The sequence below is a fragment of the Mastomys coucha genome, unplaced genomic scaffold, assembly GCF_008632895.1.
Source record: "Mastomys coucha isolate ucsf_1 unplaced genomic scaffold, UCSF_Mcou_1 pScaffold20, whole genome shotgun sequence".
Taxonomy (NCBI): Eukaryota; Metazoa; Chordata; class Mammalia; order Rodentia; family Muridae; genus Mastomys; species Mastomys coucha.
The window spans coordinates 80777136-80800714 of record NW_022196903.1 but is presented as its reverse complement, the minus strand read 5'-3'; the positions used below and the strand labels follow the sequence as shown (position 1 = coordinate 80800714).

The 23579-nt window shown below is 45.9% G+C and overlaps 1 protein-coding gene across 1 annotated transcript in view; it reads left to right on the top strand.

The window, feature by feature from the left end:
- The window catches only part of Antxr1 (ANTXR cell adhesion molecule 1), a 197672-nt gene that overhangs the window by 77322 nt on the left and 96771 nt on the right, over nt 1-23579 (top strand). Inside the window, exons 10-12 of the mRNA XM_031382461.1 lie at nt 3461-3559; nt 17164-17233; nt 18774-18852. Coding sequence (XP_031238321.1) covers nt 3461-3559; nt 17164-17233; nt 18774-18852 — 248 coding nt within the window. The remainder of the gene's footprint in view (nt 1-3460; nt 3560-17163; nt 17234-18773; nt 18853-23579) is intronic.

The window sequence follows — 23579 nt, the reverse complement described above, 5'->3', positions numbered from 1 at the left end:
TGTGTGTGTGTGTGTGTGTGTGTGTGTGTATAAAAATTACAAAGGATCCTTATGAACTTATGTGTCCTAGGGATACACTCCGTATGTGTGTGTGTGTTTGTGTATGTGTGTGTGTGTGTGTGTGTGTGTGTATAAAAATTACAAAGGATCCTTATGAACTTATGTGAAGTAGGGATACACTGTGTGTGTGTGTGTGTGTGTGTGTATTTCCTATATGAGTGAGGAAGGGGGGATAGTTTGGGAGGAGACTGAAAGACACTTGCAGCCCTGAGAGTGAAAATTTGTTGTGCTTAAAATATCACTTTCCAATGTGCACAAAAAGGCATTGGTTTGGGTGTGCAGTAGTAATACAGATTGGAAAACTTAAGGTCTAGTTTCTAGAAGTTTTAAATGCATTTCTCATTCAGTTTTGTGTGACAAATTTTATAAATAGTTTTGAAAGTGGTATAAATGATAGAGATTATTCTTTGGTAATACTTTTTTGTGATTCTCATTTTATTCCTTTTTTCTTTTTTATTAATATTTTCTTTATTTACATTTCAAATGTTATCCCCTTTCCTGGTTTCCCCTCTGAAAAGCTCCCTGTCCCCTCCCACCTCGAGGATACATTCCTTAAAGGATAAATATCACCAAAGATTAACTTAAAGATCACTGCACATAGATAATTCTACCCTAAGGGCCCACAATCCACCGTGACACTGCCTAAGGAGCTACGCTCCTACAGAAGGTCCTGTGTGCACATTTCCTATAAGCAGTGAACTGTGAAGGGCAGAGGGAGGAGGGGGGTTCTGAGAATGAGGAGCAATAGAGTGGGTTTCCTGCGTGAGGTGTAACCTGCTTCCTCCTTGCTACCGAATCATCACACAGAGTTGGATTATATAACTTCTCTGTAGAAGGCTCTGGTATTCCAGTGAGGCTGCTGGGTCAGATGTTTGAGCTGTTCTGGAAACCAAATGTGTGTACGGACATAGAAATTGTGCCAGGCAGGGCAAGAGCCCGCCTCTCGCTGCGACTCTTCTCCCCAGGCCTAAGTGGTTGCATGGTTTGGTTCCCATCATGGGTCCCTGCTGTCTTTCTTCCTCAACTCCCTGATGCTAGGCCAACCAGACATGTGGGGACCTTCTTTTATAGAGGCCTCAACAGCTGAACCGGCGGTACTGAACATGGTGTTAGAGACGGGAGCTTGGCGTGCAGCCTGTTTCCAGCATCTCCTTTCCCTTTGCTGATCTGTGAGGAAACAAGGGGGAGAACGAAGGCAAGGCAGAAAACATGCAGAACATGCAGAATCAGCAGAAGCGTCAACCAGATGTCTATATGCCTGGTATTCAAACTAGAAACACAAGATAGTTTCCTCCTAGCTTCCCCGAGGAAATAAGATGCAGTAAGAGTCTACCACCCACTGAACCAGATGTTCAGCAATGCGCCAGGGTACGGAGCATCTAGTTTTAAATCCACTTTTCTAAACTTGGCAATTGTGTGCAAGTATCAACATGCATATATAAATCCTTACTGCTCATGACTGCAGTCCTGAAAAACCATATCGATTAATAAAGTTCCCAACCAAGGCTCTGACCTGAGGATATGAGTCCAGCTTTGCTGGTTCTGGGTAAGTCAGCAAATGGTCAGAACTTTAATCCCTTTGCCCTCCTGGTCACCATCCCTCTGGCCTCCTCACAATTAGTCCCTGGCTCATGTGTAGGTCATGACAAATGAGGCACTGGTCCAAAATTAGGATTACCAGATGGTCTTAAGAGGATAGCAGATGAGGGTTAAGCAAGTGGCCCCTGGTGCCTGGTTGCCCTGGATTCCAGATCAGGTCTGAGGGGTTTTTAATCTGTATACTCTTGATCTCATAGCGTCTATGAAATCACTTTCTCAGCTGCACCCCCTGGCCTGCAGGGAGATGGAAAATGACATCAGATCTACACAATGCTCATCACTGGGCTGGCACAGTGAGGGACATTAGCTATCAGTTATTGCTCTGGCAAAGGAGGTCTCTGAATTCCATAGGGATGAATGTGACATAAGCTCATGACATTTTTTTAACTTTGAAAGGGTCACACATGCTAGCTCCCTAACCCATTCTCGCTCCGACAGTCTCTGCCTGGGTAGCAGCTTACTTCAGAAACACTTCTACGATCGCTGCAACTTTCTTCTGACTCTGTGCTGCCTCTGTAGATTGCTAAAGCATTATTCCAAACCCCAATTTTCAGCTATACACAGGTAATCAAGAGAAAGGCGAGTGAGATCTGGGCAGATGGCTCAAGTTGGTAATGTGCTTGGCACCTGGATCTGAGTTCAATGCCCAGAACACAGGTTCAAGAAAAGAGAACTCTTAAAGCCATCCTGGTGGAGCATACGTGGAACTTTAGCATTGGGGAGACGAAGGCATCTGGGGCTCACTGGACCTCCAGCCCAGTCTACTTGTCAAGCAGAAAGTCAGGGAGAGATCCTGCTTTAGAGAGACCCTCCTTCAAAAGGCAAGATAGACAATTCCTGAAGAGCAACGGCTAAGGTTGTCCTCTGGCCTCTAAGTGCAGGTACACAGACACACATAATAAATAAATAAATAAATAAATAAATAAATAAATAAATAAAATCAATTGCCTGATATCTAGTATAAACAGGTATTCTTAAGTCATTAATTGGCTGTTTTCCTTGGTAGGACAATATTACATGTTAATAATTGGACACACACTCTACCAGTGTGAAATTGATATGGGAGCCCATGAGGTCTCCTCTAGTCACAGAGAAATGGCCCTGCACTGAAGACCCAATGTCCCTTCAAGCAGGTCATGCTTGACAGCTGACCTCCACAGAGTTCCATAGCTGTGTACAGTGACTTCTACACAAAGCTGTGGCCCCAGGAGAGAGGAAAGCTGCTGCAGAGGTATCATAAAACTGCTGACCTCAAGGACTGCTGTTCTGGTTGGGGGAGAAAGAGACTACAAGATATGAGCAGCCATTACATAACTGCGTGCCCAGCAAAGGTTTAAGTGCAGGCTCTAATGTGCTAGGGACCTTAGTTTTTAAAGCTGGTGAGGCACCTGGGGTCTAAAGAAAGTCTCTCAAGAGATTCCAAAATGTAAATTGGACTGAAGGAGGGATGTTGGGGAGGAAGTGAAGGATCCTTCCCTCCATCCCCCCTCTGGTTGTTTTAAAATGATCTAGACTTGAAAAGTGTGTAAGCTTCTAATAGAGAGGAGGTGAGAGGAGGGAGGGGACATGCAGGCAGGAGCTAAAGTAGGGATGGAGTTTCCAAGCAAGAAGCTCTGTACCTTCCTTGAGAACACTGGGAAGAAGGGGTCAGTGAGTGGTTCCTGTTGCTCCTGTTCTCCTAGGTGACCTGATCCCTGGAATTCTGAAGCTCCCTGAAATCGAAGCCAGGGGCTCTGTGGTGGACAGAAAGCAAGTTTACAGGTGATGGTCACGTAATGTGTGCTGTTGTTCCTCTTTTCAGAGTCCTTTCAAGTGGTCGTAAGAGGAAATGGCTTCCGACATGCCCGCAATGTGGACAGGGTCCTCTGCAGCTTCAAAATCAATGATTCAGTCACACTCAGTAAGTCCTGGTGTCGCTGGTGTAGCGGGGAGGGTCTTGCCAGCAAAGCCATTTTATAGGACACTGGTGTGGGGTGGGGGGATAGGTAGGTTTGCCAGCACAGCCTCTTATATGCCTTCAGAGAACTGTTCAGTACTAATGAGGCCTCCAGGGAGAATAGCTGGTCTATAGATGTTCTTCATTCTGACCTGAGTCTGGACCCCTCCTGGGTAGGTACAACCCAAGATTTCCCAGCTAGGGGATCAGGATGAGGCTTGGCATGAGTTTTTGGTGTGCCCTCCATACCCCCAGCACTGAACCATCCCTAAGGAGGCAGTGAGTGCCTGCTTCCTTCCTGTGGCCAAAGTCCTTCACCACCCGTGCAGGCCCTACTTAGTTAGGGCCTGTGGAGCTTGAGGCTTCTCAACAAACCACTGGAGACTCTAGAGGAAGAATGAAAACAAGATGGTCTAAACAGATTAATCCTGAATAAAGCAAAAACCAGAATACTGGACTCGCATGTGTGGACTCTGGGACGTTTTCAATCTGGAAGATTCTTGCTGGGAGTAGCCAAGAAACTCTCATTGTGGTGAATTCCTCACATAAAGTCAGGGATATGGAAGTAAAACTAAGCGTATCTCACGAGGGGAAAAGGACTGTCATAACAATGGAACCTCGGGGAGACGTTTGCAGCAGGCAAGATCTGAATTTAAAGACGTGTGACTCAGTGGCTGTCCAGGAGAGACGGGAGGTCTGGTTCCAGAAGGACAGATGCTGGAAGCCTGGTTATTGTTTGCATCTGGCGTCCATCACAGGGACAATTCCTGGCTTCTGTCTGCAGTGATAAACAACAGCCACCCGGGACTGTATTTTCCATCACACTGGGTGCTCCTGTGCTTTATCCTTCCTGCTTGGCAGGCCAGAGGTTTTGGAAGGAAGGGTGGAAGGCAGACCCCAACCCCATGCAACTCAACCACCCACTCTGGGTCTTCTCCCTGTGGCCCCAGGAGACAGGAGGTCTAAAGCTGTTTTTGAGTTAGGAAAATTGAAGGACACACCTTTTTTTCTCTCCTTGACACCTTGAAACCCTCTTGATCGTTTGGACACAAGCAGCAGCTTCCTCATAGACATCTGGAATTGCTGGCTTGGGATAATATCAAACATTGAAAGCATTCAGTTAGTTTTATTTAAAACCAGGACTGCTCTTGTGTGTCCAAAATGTGTGTGCTGTTTGAAACCATTTTTCATTGTCCACAATGTGGAAGCTGCTTCCAATGTCACTGTAGATCCCCATCTTCCCTCCAAGCCCAGTCCCAAAGAAAGGCAGAGAGACTCGCAGGATTTGATGTTCATGCCAGAACAGTGAACTTTTGAACTGGCCTTCTGTGAGGTCAAACTATAGGGGTGGGGGTTATGTTAGGAGGGGACAGGACAGCCCTGCACTTGCCAGTTGATCTGTGAACTCTGATCTCTCATCCCTTTGTTCTTCCTTTTCTGGCGCGCACCTGTGGCCAGCCCTCCCCTCATTCATTCAGAGAAGTACAGGCCAGTGGAGTAGGGCAGTTTGAACAGCAAACTCACCCCACTTCCAGCCCAGCCTTGAGAGCTGCAGAAGACAGAGAGAGGGACACCATCTTAGAGGGAATTTGCTTGTCACACAGCAAAACCAGTGATGCCAAAGGTGAAAGCAAAAGCCTGTTGCCTTAACACAGTGACACACATCTCCAAGTACAGATGTAAATTCAATGTCATTCTAATACCAGATCACCATGAAGGGCATTTACTTTAAAGTTGAAAAGAAAATAAAGAGGCTTTCCATCTCACTCCTCTGTAATGGCCAGCTCATGGTTCTAGCATCGCCATCTTGCAAATGGTAGGAGTGTTCAAGAAAGCCAGCCAGTGTGGTCCCTGCATGCCACAGGTAGCTGTTGGTACTAGAAACCTGGCTGTGTGATTAAGAAATTCAATTTTAATTTCACTTGGTTTTATTTAAGTGTTCATAGCTGCACATGGCCATCTCTACCCCATTAGGCAGTGCCACGACATCATGAAAAACACAAGAGAACTGAAGACAGCACCAGCACCTTCAAATACTTTGGGATGATGGTTCATTCCTAGAAACTAGAGTTCTGCTAGACACTGTTGCTAGGCAATAAGGGGGCTGTTAAACTGGATGTTTCACAATGAGCCCCTCCTTTATTTTTTCTAATTCTCAGTAACTCTTTTAAGTTAACATACAATTAATGGGTTTTATTGTGAAATTTATTTGTCATTGTTCTCTTCTGTGTTCACCCCTACCACTACCCCCAACTATATAACCTCACCTTTTACCAATACCTTTGCCCAGAATTCAATAGCGACCATTAGAAAATAGTCCAGGGAGGTGGAGGGATGGCTCAGAAGTTAAAAACACCATCTGCTCTTCCAGAGGACATGAGTTCAGTTCCCAGCACCCACATCAGGCAGCTTACAACCATCTGTAGCTCTGTCTCCAGGGAATCAAACACACACACACATACACAAACACACACACACACACATACACAAACACACACACACACAAACACACACACAAACACACATACACACACAAACACACACACACACCAAATAAATAAATAAAATATTTAAAAATAAAAATATCCTGGGAAAAATATAATGATAAACAAAATCTATTGAGAACAATTTGTGAAGACATATTAGTGACATAAGAAAAAAACCTTATGGGAATATAAAGAAACTGAGAATTGATACATTGTTTAAACCCCAGGCATAGCTTCGTATCTGGGGAAGAGTGCTGGCTCCATGGCCTCCAGCTGTTACTGTAACAGATTACACATCATCCTGTGCCTTGGTTTTTATCTGTGAAGTGCTTATGACAGTAGCTTCTATGTCATAGGTTGTTAAGAGGCTTGGTGTGTCAGGTGGGACTCACAGCATGGCCATGAACAGCAGCCCATTCCTGGGTACAGGTGTTACGTCAATATTACCAGTGACCATGTCAGTGTCACTAAACAGAGAAGTAACAGAGCATTGTAAAGGTGTTACTTGCTTTAATTTTAATATTTACTTTTCGTACAATCTCAGTGGAAATTCTCATGGGAGCTTTTTAAGTTAAAACAATAATTTTAAACTTTATATGGAAGAATAAGCTGTAAGATTACCCAAGTAAAATGCAGAAACATGCCTGAGCTGACTTTAGAATAGGAAAAAAAAAAACAGACCATTCAAACAGTGTGTGACTGGAATAACAGGCAAACAGCAATAACACAGATCCAAACTGAGTCAAACTCCACTGTGAACTTAGTGTTAAATTAAGTGACCATTTAGATCAGCATTGCTGGCACAGTTTGCTAACTGCTTAGAGAAACGATTATAGTTGATTTTTATCTTGCACTTTACAGTTAAACAAATTCCAGATGAGCTGAAAGCTTTAATGCGAACATGAAAATATAAAATTTCTAGAAAAGTAAATGTTTGCATAATTATCCAGTAGATAAAACATTGAGCTTAAAAAGGACTAAGCTCTAAGGGAAAAAATTGATGGTGTAAGCACATGTTTTCAAATTCTCTTCTTACTAGCCCCAACAAAAATCAAAAGGAAAAAGAAATAAAGAAAAATATTTATAGTATATATAATACAGGGCCAAAAGGTTGACAACCAGAGTTTAAGCCTTGGATCTATCCCACAGTGGAGAGAGAATTGACTCCTCGGTTTCCGTCCACACATGTGCACACAAATAATAAAACTGTTTCCCAAAGGAAAAAGAACAGGGGAAATGGATGAAAAGGGAACTTACATGAAAATCGATGCTCACTAATCCCAGAGAGAGTGCCCAGTGTAAAAAAAAAATCAATGCTCACTAATACCAGAGAGAGTGACCAGTGTAAAAACCAGTGCTCACTAATACCAGAAAGAGTGACCAGTGTAAAAATCAGTGCTCACTAATACCAGAAAGAGTGACCAGTGTAAAAACCAGTGCTCACTAATCCCAGACTACCCAGTGTGGCCTTGGACATGGAAGTAGAAACAATCATCTCTCTTTGATTTTCCTTTGGTTTTGTTCTTGACACAAGTTCCCACATAGCTCACGTTGACCTCCAGCATGCCATGTAGCTGAGGATTGCCTTGCATTCCTAACCCTTCAGCCTCTCGAGTACTGTGATTACAGGCCTGCGCCACATCCAGCTCCAATCACTGACTTTGCTGTAGCAAACCTGAGAAACGTAACAAAAACCCAGTGCCCAGAATTGGCAAAGATGCAGATGAATAACATTTTTTTACACATGATCGGTAGGACACCATCAGACGTCTTAGAAGGCAGTTCTTAAAAAGAGTCCACTGCTTGAACACATCTATAAAGTAGAGTTGAGACTTAATAAGGATTTCTTCATATAGACACAAGCAGGAATTTTGAGAGAGAGAAGAAAGTAAGACGTATTGGAAATATGGGTGTGGGCTTCACAGAGAAGAGTCTCAGAGAGTGAGATTAAGATTGGAAAACTGTTACCATTTATAGCAGACGCAACATCACAGTTGCAAAGTAGCAAGGAAAATAATTTTCTGTTGGGGGTCACCTCCACATGAGGAAGGGTCGCAGCACTAGGGAGGTTGAGAACCACTGGTCAACAGAGACATGGTAACATGGCTGCTTTACTGTGCTACTTCTCATGACAGTCAAGGAAGAAAGAGGGGCCAGGGAGCATTTAAAAAGCAACATAAATGTCTCTTGGTGGGTGAGCCACATGCAAAACTCAAGTCTACCCGTCATAATTCCTAATATTATAGGAGGCTGCTAAGGGAGTGTTACATCCTGTGTTAAAACAAAGTTACAAGCAGTACATAAAAGCTGTGTGTTGGTACTGTTTCTCTTCACACACAGTCACAAGCAAACTTGAAACATACACCTGGAAATGTTGGCGGCAGCCACCCCTGCTTAAGACTCCAGTAAATTTACATTTTCTTCTTTCTGTCTGTTTTCTAAGACTTCTTCCACACACACACTTGCCCAGCTCTTAGAAAAGAACTCACTCAAGTTATTAAGCTTAATTTAAATATTTTTGTAATTATTTAGGCCTAGCAAACATATTAAACTTAGCAGTTGGTTGGCTTTCCAATCACCAGGCTGAAGTCCCTTCTGGCCAAGAACATACCTTGGAAATAGCACAAATGTTATCAGTTTATCCTGGCACGTTCTCTGACTTCAGTATTCAGTGTTCTGTGCCAAGAGAAGGCCTGCTTCCAATTGGAAACCCACTTCAGATTAAATGCTGAAATGCGGACACTGGGGTATGAGCTGAGAAATGACCCATTTTATGCACAGTAAATAAAAAAACAGACAGTTTACTATGCGATAATAAGACACACTCCAGACTGCTCTTGCGCCATGTAACGAGGAGTGGAAACAAAGACACTGGCTTTTTATACTCACTATAGACTTCCACAGGCATGCTTTACTTTTTATGTGACCATTACTTCCCAGCTTGACTTCTTATCTAACAAGCCTGGCCATGGCTTACTTTTTGAACAGTCTCAAAGGATGGGACTCTGTAACCTTTGAAGAGACTCTCTCAAACAAGCAATTTTGAAAGTTCCCCCAGAGAGGCTCAGCTTTCCAAAAGGAAAAGAAAACAAAAATAAAACAAACCCTCGTCTGAATGTGAATGGCCCAGGGTGTTTGTTTGTCTTATTATCCAGAAACTATACATTTCAACTTAGGAAACGCATGGGAGCCAGGGCTGCTGCAGGTACCCAGAGGTGATTATCAATGCGGCCGTGTCAGCAGATAAAGGGGAATGGAAAAGGAAGAGGAAACCTGAAACTTCCCAGCATAAGCCTTTGGTGTGAGTGAGGGCATGGAGTGTGCTGGTCAAAGGCACTGCATGCAATTTGCTTGAGTTCCTGAGGCGCTGATCTCCCATGAGAAGGTCCCTGTGTGCTTCAGAATGAAGAGACATAAGGAGCCTGTGGGGTCTTGATTCTTCCCCAGGAAGCTTCATCTAAGAGTAGCAGCTTTCGATTGCTGAGCATCTCGCTTGTCCTTGTGCTGCCCACGTGCCCTCTGTGATGTCCACGTGCCCTCTGTGACATTTCTCCCCCAGCTCACCTTGTTTTCACCACAGTCACACTGGGAGGGAGGAGTTGTCTGTGCCCTCATTTTGGCTGATAAGGAAACAACTCAGAGAAACGGAGTGTCAGAGGCCACTAGATGTCCTGATAACAACCTTGGCTTGGGTGATCTTATTCCAAGGCTTTGGACCACCTTTAATGGCTTTGCCATTAAATGTGAGTTCTCTCAGGATCCCTAAGCCCCAGCTCCAGTGTTCAGGTGATTGGTGTGCATGTGCCTCAGAGAGATTGGATTGCTTGTCTGATATCTCCCATCGGAGAGAGGAAGGCAGCTCCCAGGGTTTAGAGCGTCATTTTCGGTAGCTAGCCTTGTGGTCACACTACGACCCCTCTCTTTCCTGCTCTCTTGGGTGGTTCCTTTCGCTTGAGCCCTGCAACCTCTCCTTTACTATGTGTATGTCTCCACCGCCCTGGCTTTCAGATGGAGCGCAGGTTTGGTTCTAGTTTCAAAGTGGACCCTGGAAAGAGTAGGCCACTGCTTGCATCACTCAAATTCAGACAATCAGCAAACAGGTTGTCATACACCATGGAAGCGTGGATTTTGAGGTTTTTGGCCACCGAGACTTTTACAGAGGCAGCTTGACAGAGTTATCTGCAAGGGCCCGAGGACCCATGTGCAGTCAGACTGGATGTTGGGCGCTATCGAGTGTTCAATGGCCTCGAGAGGAAGTGGTAAGCCCTGTATGGACTCAGGCACAAAACAGTCTTTTTCATAGGCAGCACTGAGGCAAATTTGCTTAAGTTCCCCATTCTGAAGCCTGCCTCCACCCTTACTCTTCTGTTCTGTGTGGGAAGTCAGCATTGCCCTCCACCTCTGCACCAGGTGGCTGGATCTTCCTGAACAGTGCCTGTTTGTATAGAGTGATGGAGTGGAGCTTAGTACAGCCCCACTTCTGCTTCTTAGTGGTTTTCATGGGCTGATCCTAGAGAAGGTACTGAGCACAGCTAGACCCTGGGAGCCCCGGGGCAGGCTGTAATTCTGTGCTGTTTAACTCCTTACTCAGCATTCTTTGGGAAAGGTTAGGTTGGGTCGGCTGAGGGGAAGCAATAAAGAGCGCCCGTCGCTCGCACCCTGTGCGTTTCAGTTTTGGCCCTAGCTCGCATGCTGCGGCAGCACGTGCCATGCTCTGTGGCTCAGGGGGTGAGGATAGGGACCTCCTCCCTCCTCTGGGTTTCTGTGAAGATTTCATCCTTCTAGAGCTTGCTGTGACCTGTGGTCATGACTTTGGGCTTTGGGGGTAGGGCTTGCCTCTTAGTCGCAACTCCAAAAGTAAACATCTTCCAAATCTAATTGTGCACAGCCAGAAGAGTTGTGTGTCACAAGGCACATGCCTTGTGCATGAATCCTAAATTGTTGCTGGTGGGGGGAAAACAAGGTTTTTAAAAGCATATTTATTCTTAGCAAATTACAGCTGTTTGGAGTATGCAGTGATTTGGGCTCGGGATTACAACATTTTAAAAGGCTGAAGCTCTGCTGAGAGAATAATTTGTATGTTTTACAAATGTCAACAGTCAAGACATTTTTGGTGTGGATTTATAGAGTGGAGAAAATGATTTGTAAGAACACTGGGCCCCGTTACCTTCATTTAGTTTTCTTACAAGCTTCTCTAACAATTTCAGAGAGAGGTGAATGCCAAATCCCACAAGGTTAAGTGTAGTGTGATCCTAATTCTATAAAAATATTACACAGAGAATGAATATTATACCCAAAGGCCTCTGTGATGTTTATCAGCTGGGCGTGCTGTAGCACACGAGTAATAACCCTAAGCACTCAGGAGGCCAATATGGAAAGCACAGCCTGAGCTAGACTGTGAGTTTAAGGCTAGGCTGTGTGAGTTTAAGGCTAGGCTGGAGTATGAGAAGAGCTTGTCTCATGTACACATGTGCGTACACACACACACACACACACACAAAGTTTATCACTGGAAATTATGATTTTCAACTGAGAATTTTTACATTGCACATGTTACTTTTGTAATAGATAGAGATGTTCTGATGAGCAGGTTTGAACACTGATATGTGAGCTATGGAGATCAAAACTTGTGCATGAGGTCAGTGGGGACCATCAGAGACCTGCAGGGCATCTGACCCTTGCCTGCGACACAATGGCTTACTCTCTTGCCTCCTTCTCTTCTGGGGCAGTGGTGTGGTCTTAACACATATCTCTCCCTACAAGTACAGTGACCCAGACAACCCTCTTCCTTTCCTGCTGTAACTGCCCTCAACCCCAGACCTGTGTGGATGTTTGTGTATCAGGTCCCTGGGCTCTACAGCTCCCCTACCCCATCAGGTCATGCCCCTGATTGCAGTACAGTGCCTGTAGGAGCCACATTTATATGCTGAAGCTTCACCCAGGAGGATAGTACAGATGCCATGCCATTGGCCACTAGGAAGGCCTGGGCCCCACCTAGCCTACACAAGAACCTGAAACACCCTTCCTCCTTCTACCTAGACATGTTCTCTCTCCTCTACTCGGTAGCTTTAACAATTCTGAAGTTTCTGGACATTGCACTAACAACCCGGGGGCTCTGAGCTCTAGAAGGATGCCTGTAGCCTGGCTGCCGCAGACTGAAGACAGATCTTGAGCCACATCAGACATCGCACCAGGCATCTCTCCCAACAATGTTCATGTGTGAAGCTGGTAATTCTTTTTTTTTAAAGAATTATATATTTATTTTATGTATATGAGTACACTGTAGCTGTACAGATGGTTGTGAGCCATCGTGTGGTTGCTGGGAATTGAACTCAGGACCTCTGCATATGTAAGTACACTGTAGCTGTCTTCAGACGCACCAGAAGAGGGCGTCAGATCTTATTATGGATGGTTGTGAGCCATCATGTGGTTGCTGGGATTTGAACTCAAGACCTCTGGAAGAGCAGTCAGTGCTCTTAACTGCTGAGCCATCTCTCCAACCCAAGCTGATAATTCCTGTGGAGACATCCGTGTCATTCCTCATCTTGTCTCTGATAATTCTTGGGAAGATATCCACGATGCTTCCAACTGTCCCCTTACGGGGCAAATGTCCCTACTTGAGAACCACTGCACCATATATACGTGTTCTAAAACCCTATTTGGATAAGTGGGTCTCATATATGTACACACACACACACACACACACACACACACACACACACTGTGGTCCTGACGGAACGTGGTGGGTCCATGACAAGAGCACCTCTGTTTAGAACACTCTCACCTTGTGTTTCACAGACAGTGAACCTGGCAGCTCCGCCTTACTACTGCAGTTAATTGCTGAGTGTTTACAAAATGCTAAGCTTTCCATAATAATTCCCATTCAGATTTATAATACAACACCTGAGTACGGTCACCTGAGTATGGCTGGTTGCTGTCCTCTAAGTGGTGAACAGAGCAAAAACCTTTGCCCAGGGCTGTATCCCCATGCACATGCACGGCAGAGCCTTGATGGATCTCTGTAGCTCAGCTCTTCATGACAGGAGCATTGCCATGTCAAGCAGTGACAATGCTCCCTAGACCCAGGGGGCTCTGAGAGCAACAGCAGGACACCCCAGCAGAACTCTTCAGTTCTTCTAACTCATGCAAATTGCTCAGCAGGAATGTAAGCTTTCAAGGGCTCACATCAATTCATGTAGGCTTAGATAAAGACTAGGAGCTATTTTTCTGTTTTGTTTTTTTCTTGCCAGAAATACATATTTATACCAAAAAATGGTTGCCAAGACTTGGAAAGTATTTTAATTATTTAATCAGTTTTAAAAAGAACCCACTGATTGGTGCTTAGATTCGCTAATGAATTTTAATCTTGGTTTTATCCCAAATCCATAGTCACCAAACTATAGGGAAGAATTCTGGGAACTTCTTCCCCAAACTGAAGAATGTTATGTTCTTGAGGTTAGAAACCTGGGCCTGGGCTCATTTCAGTGTGGTTCCAGACTCTGAGTCCTTGGCCCTTAAAGCGGGGCCTCCGGGGAGATTCTTCAGGCCTGCCATGGGGTTGGGATTCCTGATTGTCTGCCCTGGGGGGGGGGGGGGGTGCTCACTGCTGGGGTCCAGCTTTGCCTGTTCAAGGTCTTGATCATTTCAATTCCAGCTCTGGCCCTTCTTGTACTGTAGCAGTAACTCGAGTAACTGGCATTTGGGATGAGCATTTGTGAGCACCCAGCTGTGGTAGCACAGTACCAGTCTCTCCCTCCCCAATGGATGTGAGAACGTCTTGTAAGACTACAGCTATACGGTGTTGAGCGAAATCAGCATAAATGTGTTTACCTGTATACAAAGGATGGATGAACCCTTATGCATATTTATCTACACACACACACACACACACACACACACACACACACACACACACACACACAACTTCTCCAAAACTCCTAGTGTCTAAATGATGTCAGTAAGGCCAAACAATATACATAAGCACTCAGGCATCTTGAAAATTGTGGTCTTCACGTTTGCGGTGGATTTTAAAGACTCGGGTACCATTGTAATTAAGTGAAGGGACGCTTCCTGAGTCCTTATTGAGTCTCAAGTGCTAGACTTTGTGCTTTCATCCATTCCTATTTACTTACACACAACAGCCCAATGATGTCATACCCAATGTTCATAGATGAGCATGACCCCAGTTACACAGTAGTCAGAGCAAAACCCGGGATTTGAACCTGAATCTGTCAGGGTGGGGTCTCCTCTGACCTCTTCACGCCGGCTTCTGGCTGCCATGTCCTAGATTGTGTTCAATCTGTAATGACACTCTAGTGACACTCATTGGTTCTCAAGTCCTGATTTAAGTCAAACTTCCGTCTGATTATTAGAATCCTATAGACAAAAGATTTAGATTAATATGTCGTAAGTGTGCTTAGAATTCTGAAATACATGCATTTCACATTCACTAAAAAAAAAAAAATCTGGTCTCCAACTCCCACCCCTCTAATTTTCTCCCTAGTTGTGAACAAGACAGAGCAGAGTGCTCCAGGCTCCTGGTCTCCATTACTCTTTTCTATTCCATGCCGTGCCAGGGAGCAGTGAAGTGAAATGGCCACCCAGAGAGCAGAGAGCAGAGCTCCATTGTCCTCGGAGTGGATTATGGCCCCATAAACAGCACAACACACTGGCACTGGCAAAGGCTGCAATGGGGAAGGGGGCTGGCACAGCACCCAAACCAGGCACAGGGCCCCTCTGTGGCGAAGGAGGAAGTCTCTGGGCCCTGCTTCCCACGTGGCCATTCCAGGAAGGACTCAGATGATCTGAGTTATGGAAACCAAATGGCCCGCCTTTGTTTAAAGAGAGAGGGAGAAAAAGCCACTCATTTTTGTGGTAAAGTGAAAACAGGCTCCAAACCAAACAGTCTCTCTCAGAGAGGAAAATGCCAGCTCTATAAGTGAGCCCACAGCCTCCCAGCCTGGGCTCAATCTCGGGGACATCGGAGCTGTACCCCAAGCAGTCACTGTCCTCCATCCTGCTTTGCTCCAGAAATATTTGGTCTCCGGAACAGGAAAGAAAGACAAAAAGAGGATAATTAGAAATGTCCCACTGCCAAGGCCTGCCTCTCACCCCTTATTAGCTAGGACAGAGACATGAGACAGGAGGAGCTCACCAGTGCCTGCAGCCACCTCAGGAGCCCTCCAGCTCTAACCACAGCGTGGAGCCTGGAGTCACAAGGCCTTCTGGGGCCACCCTGTGGCTGCCTGGGGCTCTGTGGGTGGGGCTGCACCACAGGTACTGTATGCAAGCGCTGTGGATAAACCACAGCCACAGGAAATAAATATAAGATCTAGTCAGCCATGCTGGGCAGAGTTTGGCCTATTGGCTCACACAGGCTTCCCTGGAGCAGGAAGTCTCTCCGTGATGACAAGAGGCTGCAGAGTTTGTGTCTGGGCCTGGCTTTGCTTCTATCACTATGCAGCTAAGATGGTTCTTTGTCTTTCTGAACCTCCATTTTGCATCTGCAAAATGATCCTGGGATGAGAAGATGGTTCAGTTGGTAAAGTGGTTCACAGAGGGTCGAGGACCTGAGTTTGAACCCCTGGCACCCACGGATGATAAACAAGCAAACAATAACTGAGCTCAGCAACATGATCTTGTAATCAATCCCAACACTGAGGAGGTAAAGCCAGGAGGATAACTATGACCTGCTGTCCAGACAGCCTAACTAAATCAGGAAAACCCAGTCTCAGTGAGAAAACCCCTCACAAACTAAGATGGAGAAACAGAGAAAAACACCTGATGTCAACCTACAGTCTCCACACAGAAACATTCTCTCTCTCTCTCTCTCTCTCTCTCTCTCTCTCTCTCTGTGTGTGTGTGTGTGTGTGTGTGTGTCACACACACACACACACACACACACACACACACACAGATCCCTTCCTCCCTTAGCTCCCAAGGCTGTCACTAGCAGAACTGTCAAAGTGGCAAGCAGCTTATTGGCTGGGCATCCAGACTCTGTGGCTCCTGCCTGCAGGCTATCCAGGAAGGAAGCAGTGATTCAGCCTGCCTGGGATTTGCCTGTCTCTGCCTCCGCGATGCTGGGATTTCAGGTGCCTACCACCCTACCTGGATAGAAGGATGCTCAGGATTTGAACACTGGTCCTCGTGCTTGCATGAAAGTACTTTATCAACTAGCTGTCTCCACAAAGGCTCTCTACTAAAGATGACGCACCCCAGGGCATCCTTGTGTCTACTGAGTGCTCATGCCAAACCCCACCAAAGCTGCCTCTTCCCGGATCTCCTATTGGATTTTCCTGAAACTTGACAAAGCCACCTGGCTTCTGAAAGCCAGGGATATTTGCCATTACCTGTTTGTGTTTGACAGAGCATTTTCTCCATGAGGAGAGCCTCTCTCAAACTGGATGTAATGTGGATCTCCTTAGAGCCCTTCAGCTATTCCTTAGAGAAAAGCTTAGATGGACACAGGGCCAGGAGCAGCCTCAGAAAGAGAGCCTCGAGTTCTTTTCTAGTGTCTGCTACCACACGTGTTAGGGTGCCACTGTGTGTGTGTGTGTGTGTGTGTGTGTGTGTGTGCATGTGTGTGTGTGTGCGCGCGCGCGCGCGTGTGCGCATCAAGGGGAACTATATCAACTTCCTGCTGCTCTGACAAATACCAACATAAACAAAGAGGGGGATCAGTTCTTCAGCCAATCAAATAGAAAGCATGTAAAGGAAGAAAGTTCCTCACCTCCTAGGAGCCAGAGAGAAAGAGAGGAAGTGGGGAGAGAGAGTGAGTGAGAGAAAGAGAAAGGGAGAGAGAGAGGGAAGGAGAGAGAAAACACTACCAAAAGAGCAGCAGTATCTGCCCCCCCCAGTGACTCCTTCACCCCACCTCCCACCTCCCGCCTCTTCCAGCAAGGAACTTGGTTTCAACAGTAAACTCTCGGGGGACATTTTATATTCCAACCATAACCCCAAGGCAAGAGGAGGTTTTCCTTCACACGGTTCTCTGTTTCCATCCTGTCCCTCTGGACTTGGTTGACGATCTCCAAAGATACAGAATTGGAAACCATAACCTTGTAACTTCCTTTTTTACAGATGAGAAGCCCTTTGCTGTGGAAGACACTTACTTGCTGTGCCCAGCACCAATCTTGAAAGAAGTTGGCATGTAAGTTTTCATCAGCCACAGAGACCTACAGCCAGACAGGAAGAGGCAGGGATGATAGAGGCATAGTGAGATATTTCTTCATTATCATTGTGGGAACTTTCTCTAGGTTCTGCCAATGACCATGGTGCCAAAGCTATAGCAAACCGGGCACCAGGGGTTTGAATCTCTCTTCATCCCCTGTTGTTCACAGTGAATGAGACTTCCATTAAGGGTAGCTAAAAAGATTTGAACAACTTGCTCAGGGTCACACCGCAGCCAGTGGAAGAGCCTGAGCTCAAGCCCCGAGTCTGCTGACTCAGTCCCAACCACATTTCTAGAAAGTTCTCATATGCATGACATCACCCTGTCACCACCCGTGTCCTGGAAAGTGTTATCTGTACAAAATAAGGAGCCTCAAAAAGGCAAAGTAAGTGCTGTGGCTGGTTCATGACCATCACCACTCCCACTCCACCAGTCCTCCTCAGAGTCTCAGCCATTCACCTACATTCCCTGAACTCATATTCAGGGACCATCTCATGGTGCCATTAAAATAAGAGCTGGGGAGATGTCAACAGAGTCAGCTTCATGATTACAATAGGACAATATGGGGCTCAGTGAGTCCAGATGATTACAGAGCAGGAAAGAGCCTCCCCAGAACCATGCCTGATCTCTAGGAGATGGCCTCCAGGGAAAACACTAGCATTCTTAATCCAGTCTCTTTTCATCATTTGTTCCCACTGAGACCTCTGACTGAGTGCCTCCAGTCAGCCTGTGACACTGGGTCCTATTACCCAGCCCACAATTATATAGTATGATGGAGACCTAATAGAAGCCAGGAGAAGACAATCCAATCTGTCCACAGTTGTACCTCCAGGAGTCTAACGAAGCCACCAAACTGCCCCACCAGACCACTGAGTCCATATTAACAAGAGCTGAGAATGCAGCTTACAGTTTGTCCAATTTATCCCTATTGACTTGGATGGCTCTTAAAAATGCTTTATCTCTCAGGTTTTAGTGGCACATGGCTTTACTCCCAGCACTTGGGAGGCAGAGGCTGGCAGATCTATGAGTTCCAGACCAGCTTGGTCTCCAAAGCCAAGTTCCAGGACAGCCAGTACTACACAGAAAAACCTTGTCTCAAAAAAGAAAAAAAAAAGGAAGAAAGTAAGAGAGAGAAAAAGAAAAAGAGAGAGAGAAAGAGAGAGGGAGGAAGGAAGGAAGGAAGGAAGGAAAAAAGGAAGGGACAGAAGGAGGGACAGAGGGAGGGAAGGAGGGAGGGAGGGAGGGAGAGAAAAAGAGCTTTATCTTATCATGAGGTATAACAAACAGGTTAAATAAAGGCAGGCTCTGCTTGTCCCTGTAATGCAAAGTTAACGTCCTGCCTTGACACATCAAGCGGGCACATCTCAGCATCTCTTGGATGCCACAGATATGTGGCCCCGGAGACTGCTACCGGGAAGAATGTCAGGCCCCACAGGGAGGTGAGCAAGCTCTGCCTGGCTCTCCGTCTGTTATTGACCGCACACCAGTCTAAGTGCAGCTGGTTCTCTTCTTGTTGCAGGAAAGCTGCACTGCAGGTCAGCATGAATGACGGCCTGTCCTTCATCTCCAGTTCTGTCATCATCACCACCACACACTGCGTAAGTCGGAACCTTCCAGATCACTGCCATTATCATTTCCAACTGCCCTTCTCACACCCCAGGTTTCCCCAGCATCAGCTGTGGATGTCTTCTGGTTCTTTGTTCTGCCCACTGAGCCCTGATACCAGCTGGGTCAGGGTGCGCTTTTCTGTGAAGTGTACCAGTGATGCTGTGCCAGGTTCTCTGTTTCTGGTGTTGAGGAGGAACTCTAGTTGGCCTGTCCAGATGGTTCAATGTCTGTCGGAAGGGTGAGATACACCAGGAGAGGGTAGACAGGAAGGCATTAGGTAACATAGAAAGCATGTCTTTATTTGCTCGTTTGTTTTGTTTTTTTAAGGAAGCAGGAAATGGGTACCAGCTAAAGGAAGGTATAGATTTATAGAGAACCTATTATTTAAGGATAGGAACGTGAAAACTTGTTTATGTGATTGTGGAAGTAATTTAGGGCAGCAGTTCTCAACCTGTGAGTCACAACCCCTTTGGGGGGTCAAACAACTCTTTTCACAGGGGTCACCTAAGGCCATCGGAAAACACAGATATTTATATTACAATTCATAAGAGTACCAAAATGTCTGTTATGAAGTAGCAACAAAAATAGTTTTCAGTGGGGATCACCATACATGAGAAAGTATACTAAAGGGTCGCAGTGTTAGGAAGGTTGAGAACCACTGCCCTAGGGGAAACCAAACTGATGAAGGCAGAGAGAGGCTGAAGGGGCCTTGCACTGGTGACACAAAGTCGCCTCTGCTGGCTCCTGCCACATGGATCCCTCCTATTAGGATGTTTCCACTTCTGGCTACCCCTAAAGTCACCTCAGATATGGTTTTGTTTTAAAATGTGATGCCCAATAAATCAAAAATATATGTTTGAAAGAGAGGGAGTGTGTGTTCGTGCCAGTTCACCTCCTGCTACGTTGGCTAAGCGTGAGCCTCACGTTGTTGATCCCAAGGCCTTCTGAGAAAGTGATTCAGAGAAGGGGGTACTTAACTGGGAACACCTGGGCCTCTGAATTCCCTTCTGACCAGGGTCACCATCTCAAAGCTCAGCCTATCTGGGCAGCTGGGGCTCAGCTCACTCATCTAAGGAATCCATCCCCTAACGGGGATGTTTTAGCACCCCTTTATTTGGATAGTTTCTTTTGTTAACTAAGTGCTTGTTCTCTGCTAGCTCTTCCTTGCAATGGAGGTAGTCAGTGAATGTATTTACAATACAAAGGTCCTTCCTGGTTAGCCACTGAAAAGCATGTGGATAGAACTCTCCAGTAATTGGTATTGTGTCCTTAGTATAGTCATGGGTAGATGAGAAATAGCAGTTGTGTCCTGAAACCAAACAAAGGAAAAATGTTTTACCCTGTAAATGCACAGGAGTTTCATGGTGGTCATGACTATCCTTCCCAATACTGCCTTATAAGCATTCTCCATTCTGTGTGGGCAATAAGCCAGTGTAAGTGAGCTAGACAATGGGAAATGTTCACTTGACCAAAACGACTAAGGTTGCCATAGAGGAGTGTCACTACTTAGAAATGGTCTTTGCTCAGACATCTGGTCAACCATCCTTTCTGGCTACCTGAGCATTAATTATACTACCAAATTTGATAGTTGTGGAGGAGCAAAATGCCTTCAAGTGTTCCTCTACTGAATTATTTTGTGAGCTGACTCTTTTAGAACCAGTCAACCTACAGGAAATGATTAACATACCCCAAACCTAAGACCTTGGGTCCAGAGTCCTTCCAATCTCATAGTGCTCCAGCAGTGTGGACCTGTATGTCTGACCACACCACAGACAAAGAATTACTGCTCTTGAGTCCACAAGGGCAAGGGAGGTTGGAAAGTGAACAATCTTTGGACCAAGATTGCGGCAGCATGGAAACACAAGGCTACAAACTTAAATTTGAGTCTCTGAAGACGAAAGGGTGGCCTTACCAATGTGTTGCAATGTTTAAATAATTCCCAGGAAAGGCCCACTGTATCTCACTCTAGCCTCTATTTGCTCCTCTAATTACCTCTGTCTGATTATGACACCAAGTCTCCTGTTCAACAGACTCTTGATTAAAATTACCTCCCAATATATTCCTTTATACCTGACATTATTCTATTAGTCTATAAGAAAATTATTGCCACCCTAAGACTTGAGATACAAGTCCATTCATTTACCTACTCAATAAAGTCATTGATCACAAGATGTTCCCTCCTGGGCACTTAGGATGCATTAGTAGATAGAGGGTAGAGGCTACACAGTGAACAGTAAACATAAGAAATGATTCTATACTACATTAAAAATAATATATGTGATAGGGAAAAACTAAATAAGAGGATTTAGTAGTGCCTCAGTGAGTGGGCTCCAGTGTAAATGGGTGTCATTTGAGTAGAGCCCTGGATGGTGAGGAAGTTAACTGTGAGGCCACGGGAAGGGAGAGGAGGGTGGAAGTTTCCAAACCAAAATCCCTCCTGTTAAAACCCTGGGGCATCCGAGGTGGAGTGAGAAGGGCAGTGGTGGGCTAGATGAGGAAGCAATAGTCAGTGGGGTGGCCAGGGATGGAGAATGTGAGCACATGGGCTCTGGAAGAGGGGAGCTACAAGATCTGACCTGAGTTTGAAAGCTCCCTCTGTGGGCAGATGGCGAATGATAGGAGCTGCTTGGCTATTGAGGGAGGTTCTGTGTTGAACCAGTGGCTGAGGAGTCTCCTAAAACATTGGATATGACACTTGAGACATCCCCGAGGGCCAGACCTTGTATCTGAAAGGATGGCATGACCATGGGCTAAGAGGAAGAAGTCTGGGGAGAAGGAGATCTTGGGGTGAGGAGAAGTTAGGACATCACTTGACTGGTTCCTGTTTGCGTAGCCATGTCTGTATTTCTGTGTCCTAACCAAGAAACAGAAGACACTAAGAGTTTGTGAGCATTGCACAAATGCTGTCTGCACCATGCAGTAGGCCTTCTGGTTAGTCGGCACTCACTAAGTGTCTTATGATGGAAGCTTAAACAAAACTTTTGAAGGAGCTGGGTGTGACAGTGCACGCCTGTAAGCCCAGCCCTTTGGAGGCTTGGGCAGTGGGATCTTCAACTCAATGTCAACCTAAGTTACACATACAGTTTGAACTAACTGATTCTCTCTAGAGAATCGGGTCCCCTCTCCTGGGTCCTAGAGTAACAAAGGGACTCTAATGAAAACAGTTGACCATGGTGTACACACACACTATCACTCAGCCACACTTCAATAGCTAGAAGGAGTCAAACAAGATGGTGAAACACTCCCAGTTCAAACACAGAGAGCTCTACTCCCCACCAAGGCCCCAAGCAGAAACTCTAATTAAACACTGAAACTTCCTGGGGCAAAGCAGAAGTTCTGTGGAAGGTGGAAGGCGTGGTCATCAAGAGGTGACTTGAAGTCTCAGGCTGGTGTGTTTGTCCAGAGGATGTGGTTTTTAGATTAGAAAGGATCCCTGGGGCCTGAGCAAAGGGTTAGTCCTGCCTGTGCCAGTCCCAGCCTGCACAGCCCGTCACATGGAAGCAAAACTCATTTTAAAATATGAAGCTGAGACTTTTCTCGCTTTATTTGATGCCCATGTGGACAAGTGTGTCCCAGGGTTCCAAGAGCCACGGTGAATAACTGCTGCCCTGGCCAGAAGAAATTCCATGCAGATTTACAGGACAGATTTTTTTTCCACTTAAGCACTAAAAGATTCCTATACTCAGGGTAAACTTTGCAGAGTTGCCTGGCTATAGAAAGTGTCAGTACTCAATCCCCTTTCCCCAATGTTTCCAACTTACCCGCAGCTGGGTTGCCTAGCCCTGCACCCTTTCCTCCCCAGGCTGTAGCCTGAGACTGAGAACAGTCACTGATTTGGTACAGTACAAAGCAAGTAGATTTTAGGACCTTGAGGAGCTTTCATTGAAGACTATCTTCCTTTAAATAAATATTTTACAAGTCTATCACGTTTTATCCAAAGGGGACAGAAGTCAGGAAGTTGTTCAACCAATTTTCTTAAACAGCTACTGAGTATCCAGTATCCCGTTAACAATCTGCGAAAGTTGCTGTTGATGGAAGGAGCCCACCAGGCTGAAGAGTGTAAAGAACAGCGAGGCTGGAGATAGCTCCGTCAGTCAGTGCCTGGGTTTGATCTCAACCCACCTAAGAAAATAGCCAGGCGTGATAGTGCACACTCCAAGATGGGGAGATTGGGGCAGGCAGACCCTTAGCTCACTCATCAGCCAGCTTGGCCTACTTAGAGAGTTCCAAGTGAGATGAGAGACACTTTCAAAAAGAATGAAGCAGACAGCACCTGAGAAATGGCACCAGAGGGTGTCCTCTGGGCTCTGTTATGCCCACACATGGATGTACACAGAGAGAATGTGTTGTGTGGATTAGGTGTAAAGTCTGTAAGATTTCAGAGAGGAGGGGACCCCAAAAAAGCCATGAACTGTCTGTGGAGGAGGTGACGCCACAGAGGTGATCTTAAAAATGATAAGTAAACAGGCATAACAGGTAGAGACTCTGCCCCGAGGAGGGCAGCCTTTGCAAGGGCTCAGGACCCCTGCAGACCCATCAATCGTGGGCTTCTCCCCTCCACTTCTGTTTCCAAGCCTTCTGCCTTTTGATTGAGGCTATTTCTCAATGTTACAACTGCTCCTCTCCTGGACATGTACCCTGCCGCGGACCCGGGTTTCTCGCGGGGGCCCCTTGTTCCGCGGGACGAGGGATTCTGGCCAGGTGGACACGGGATAAG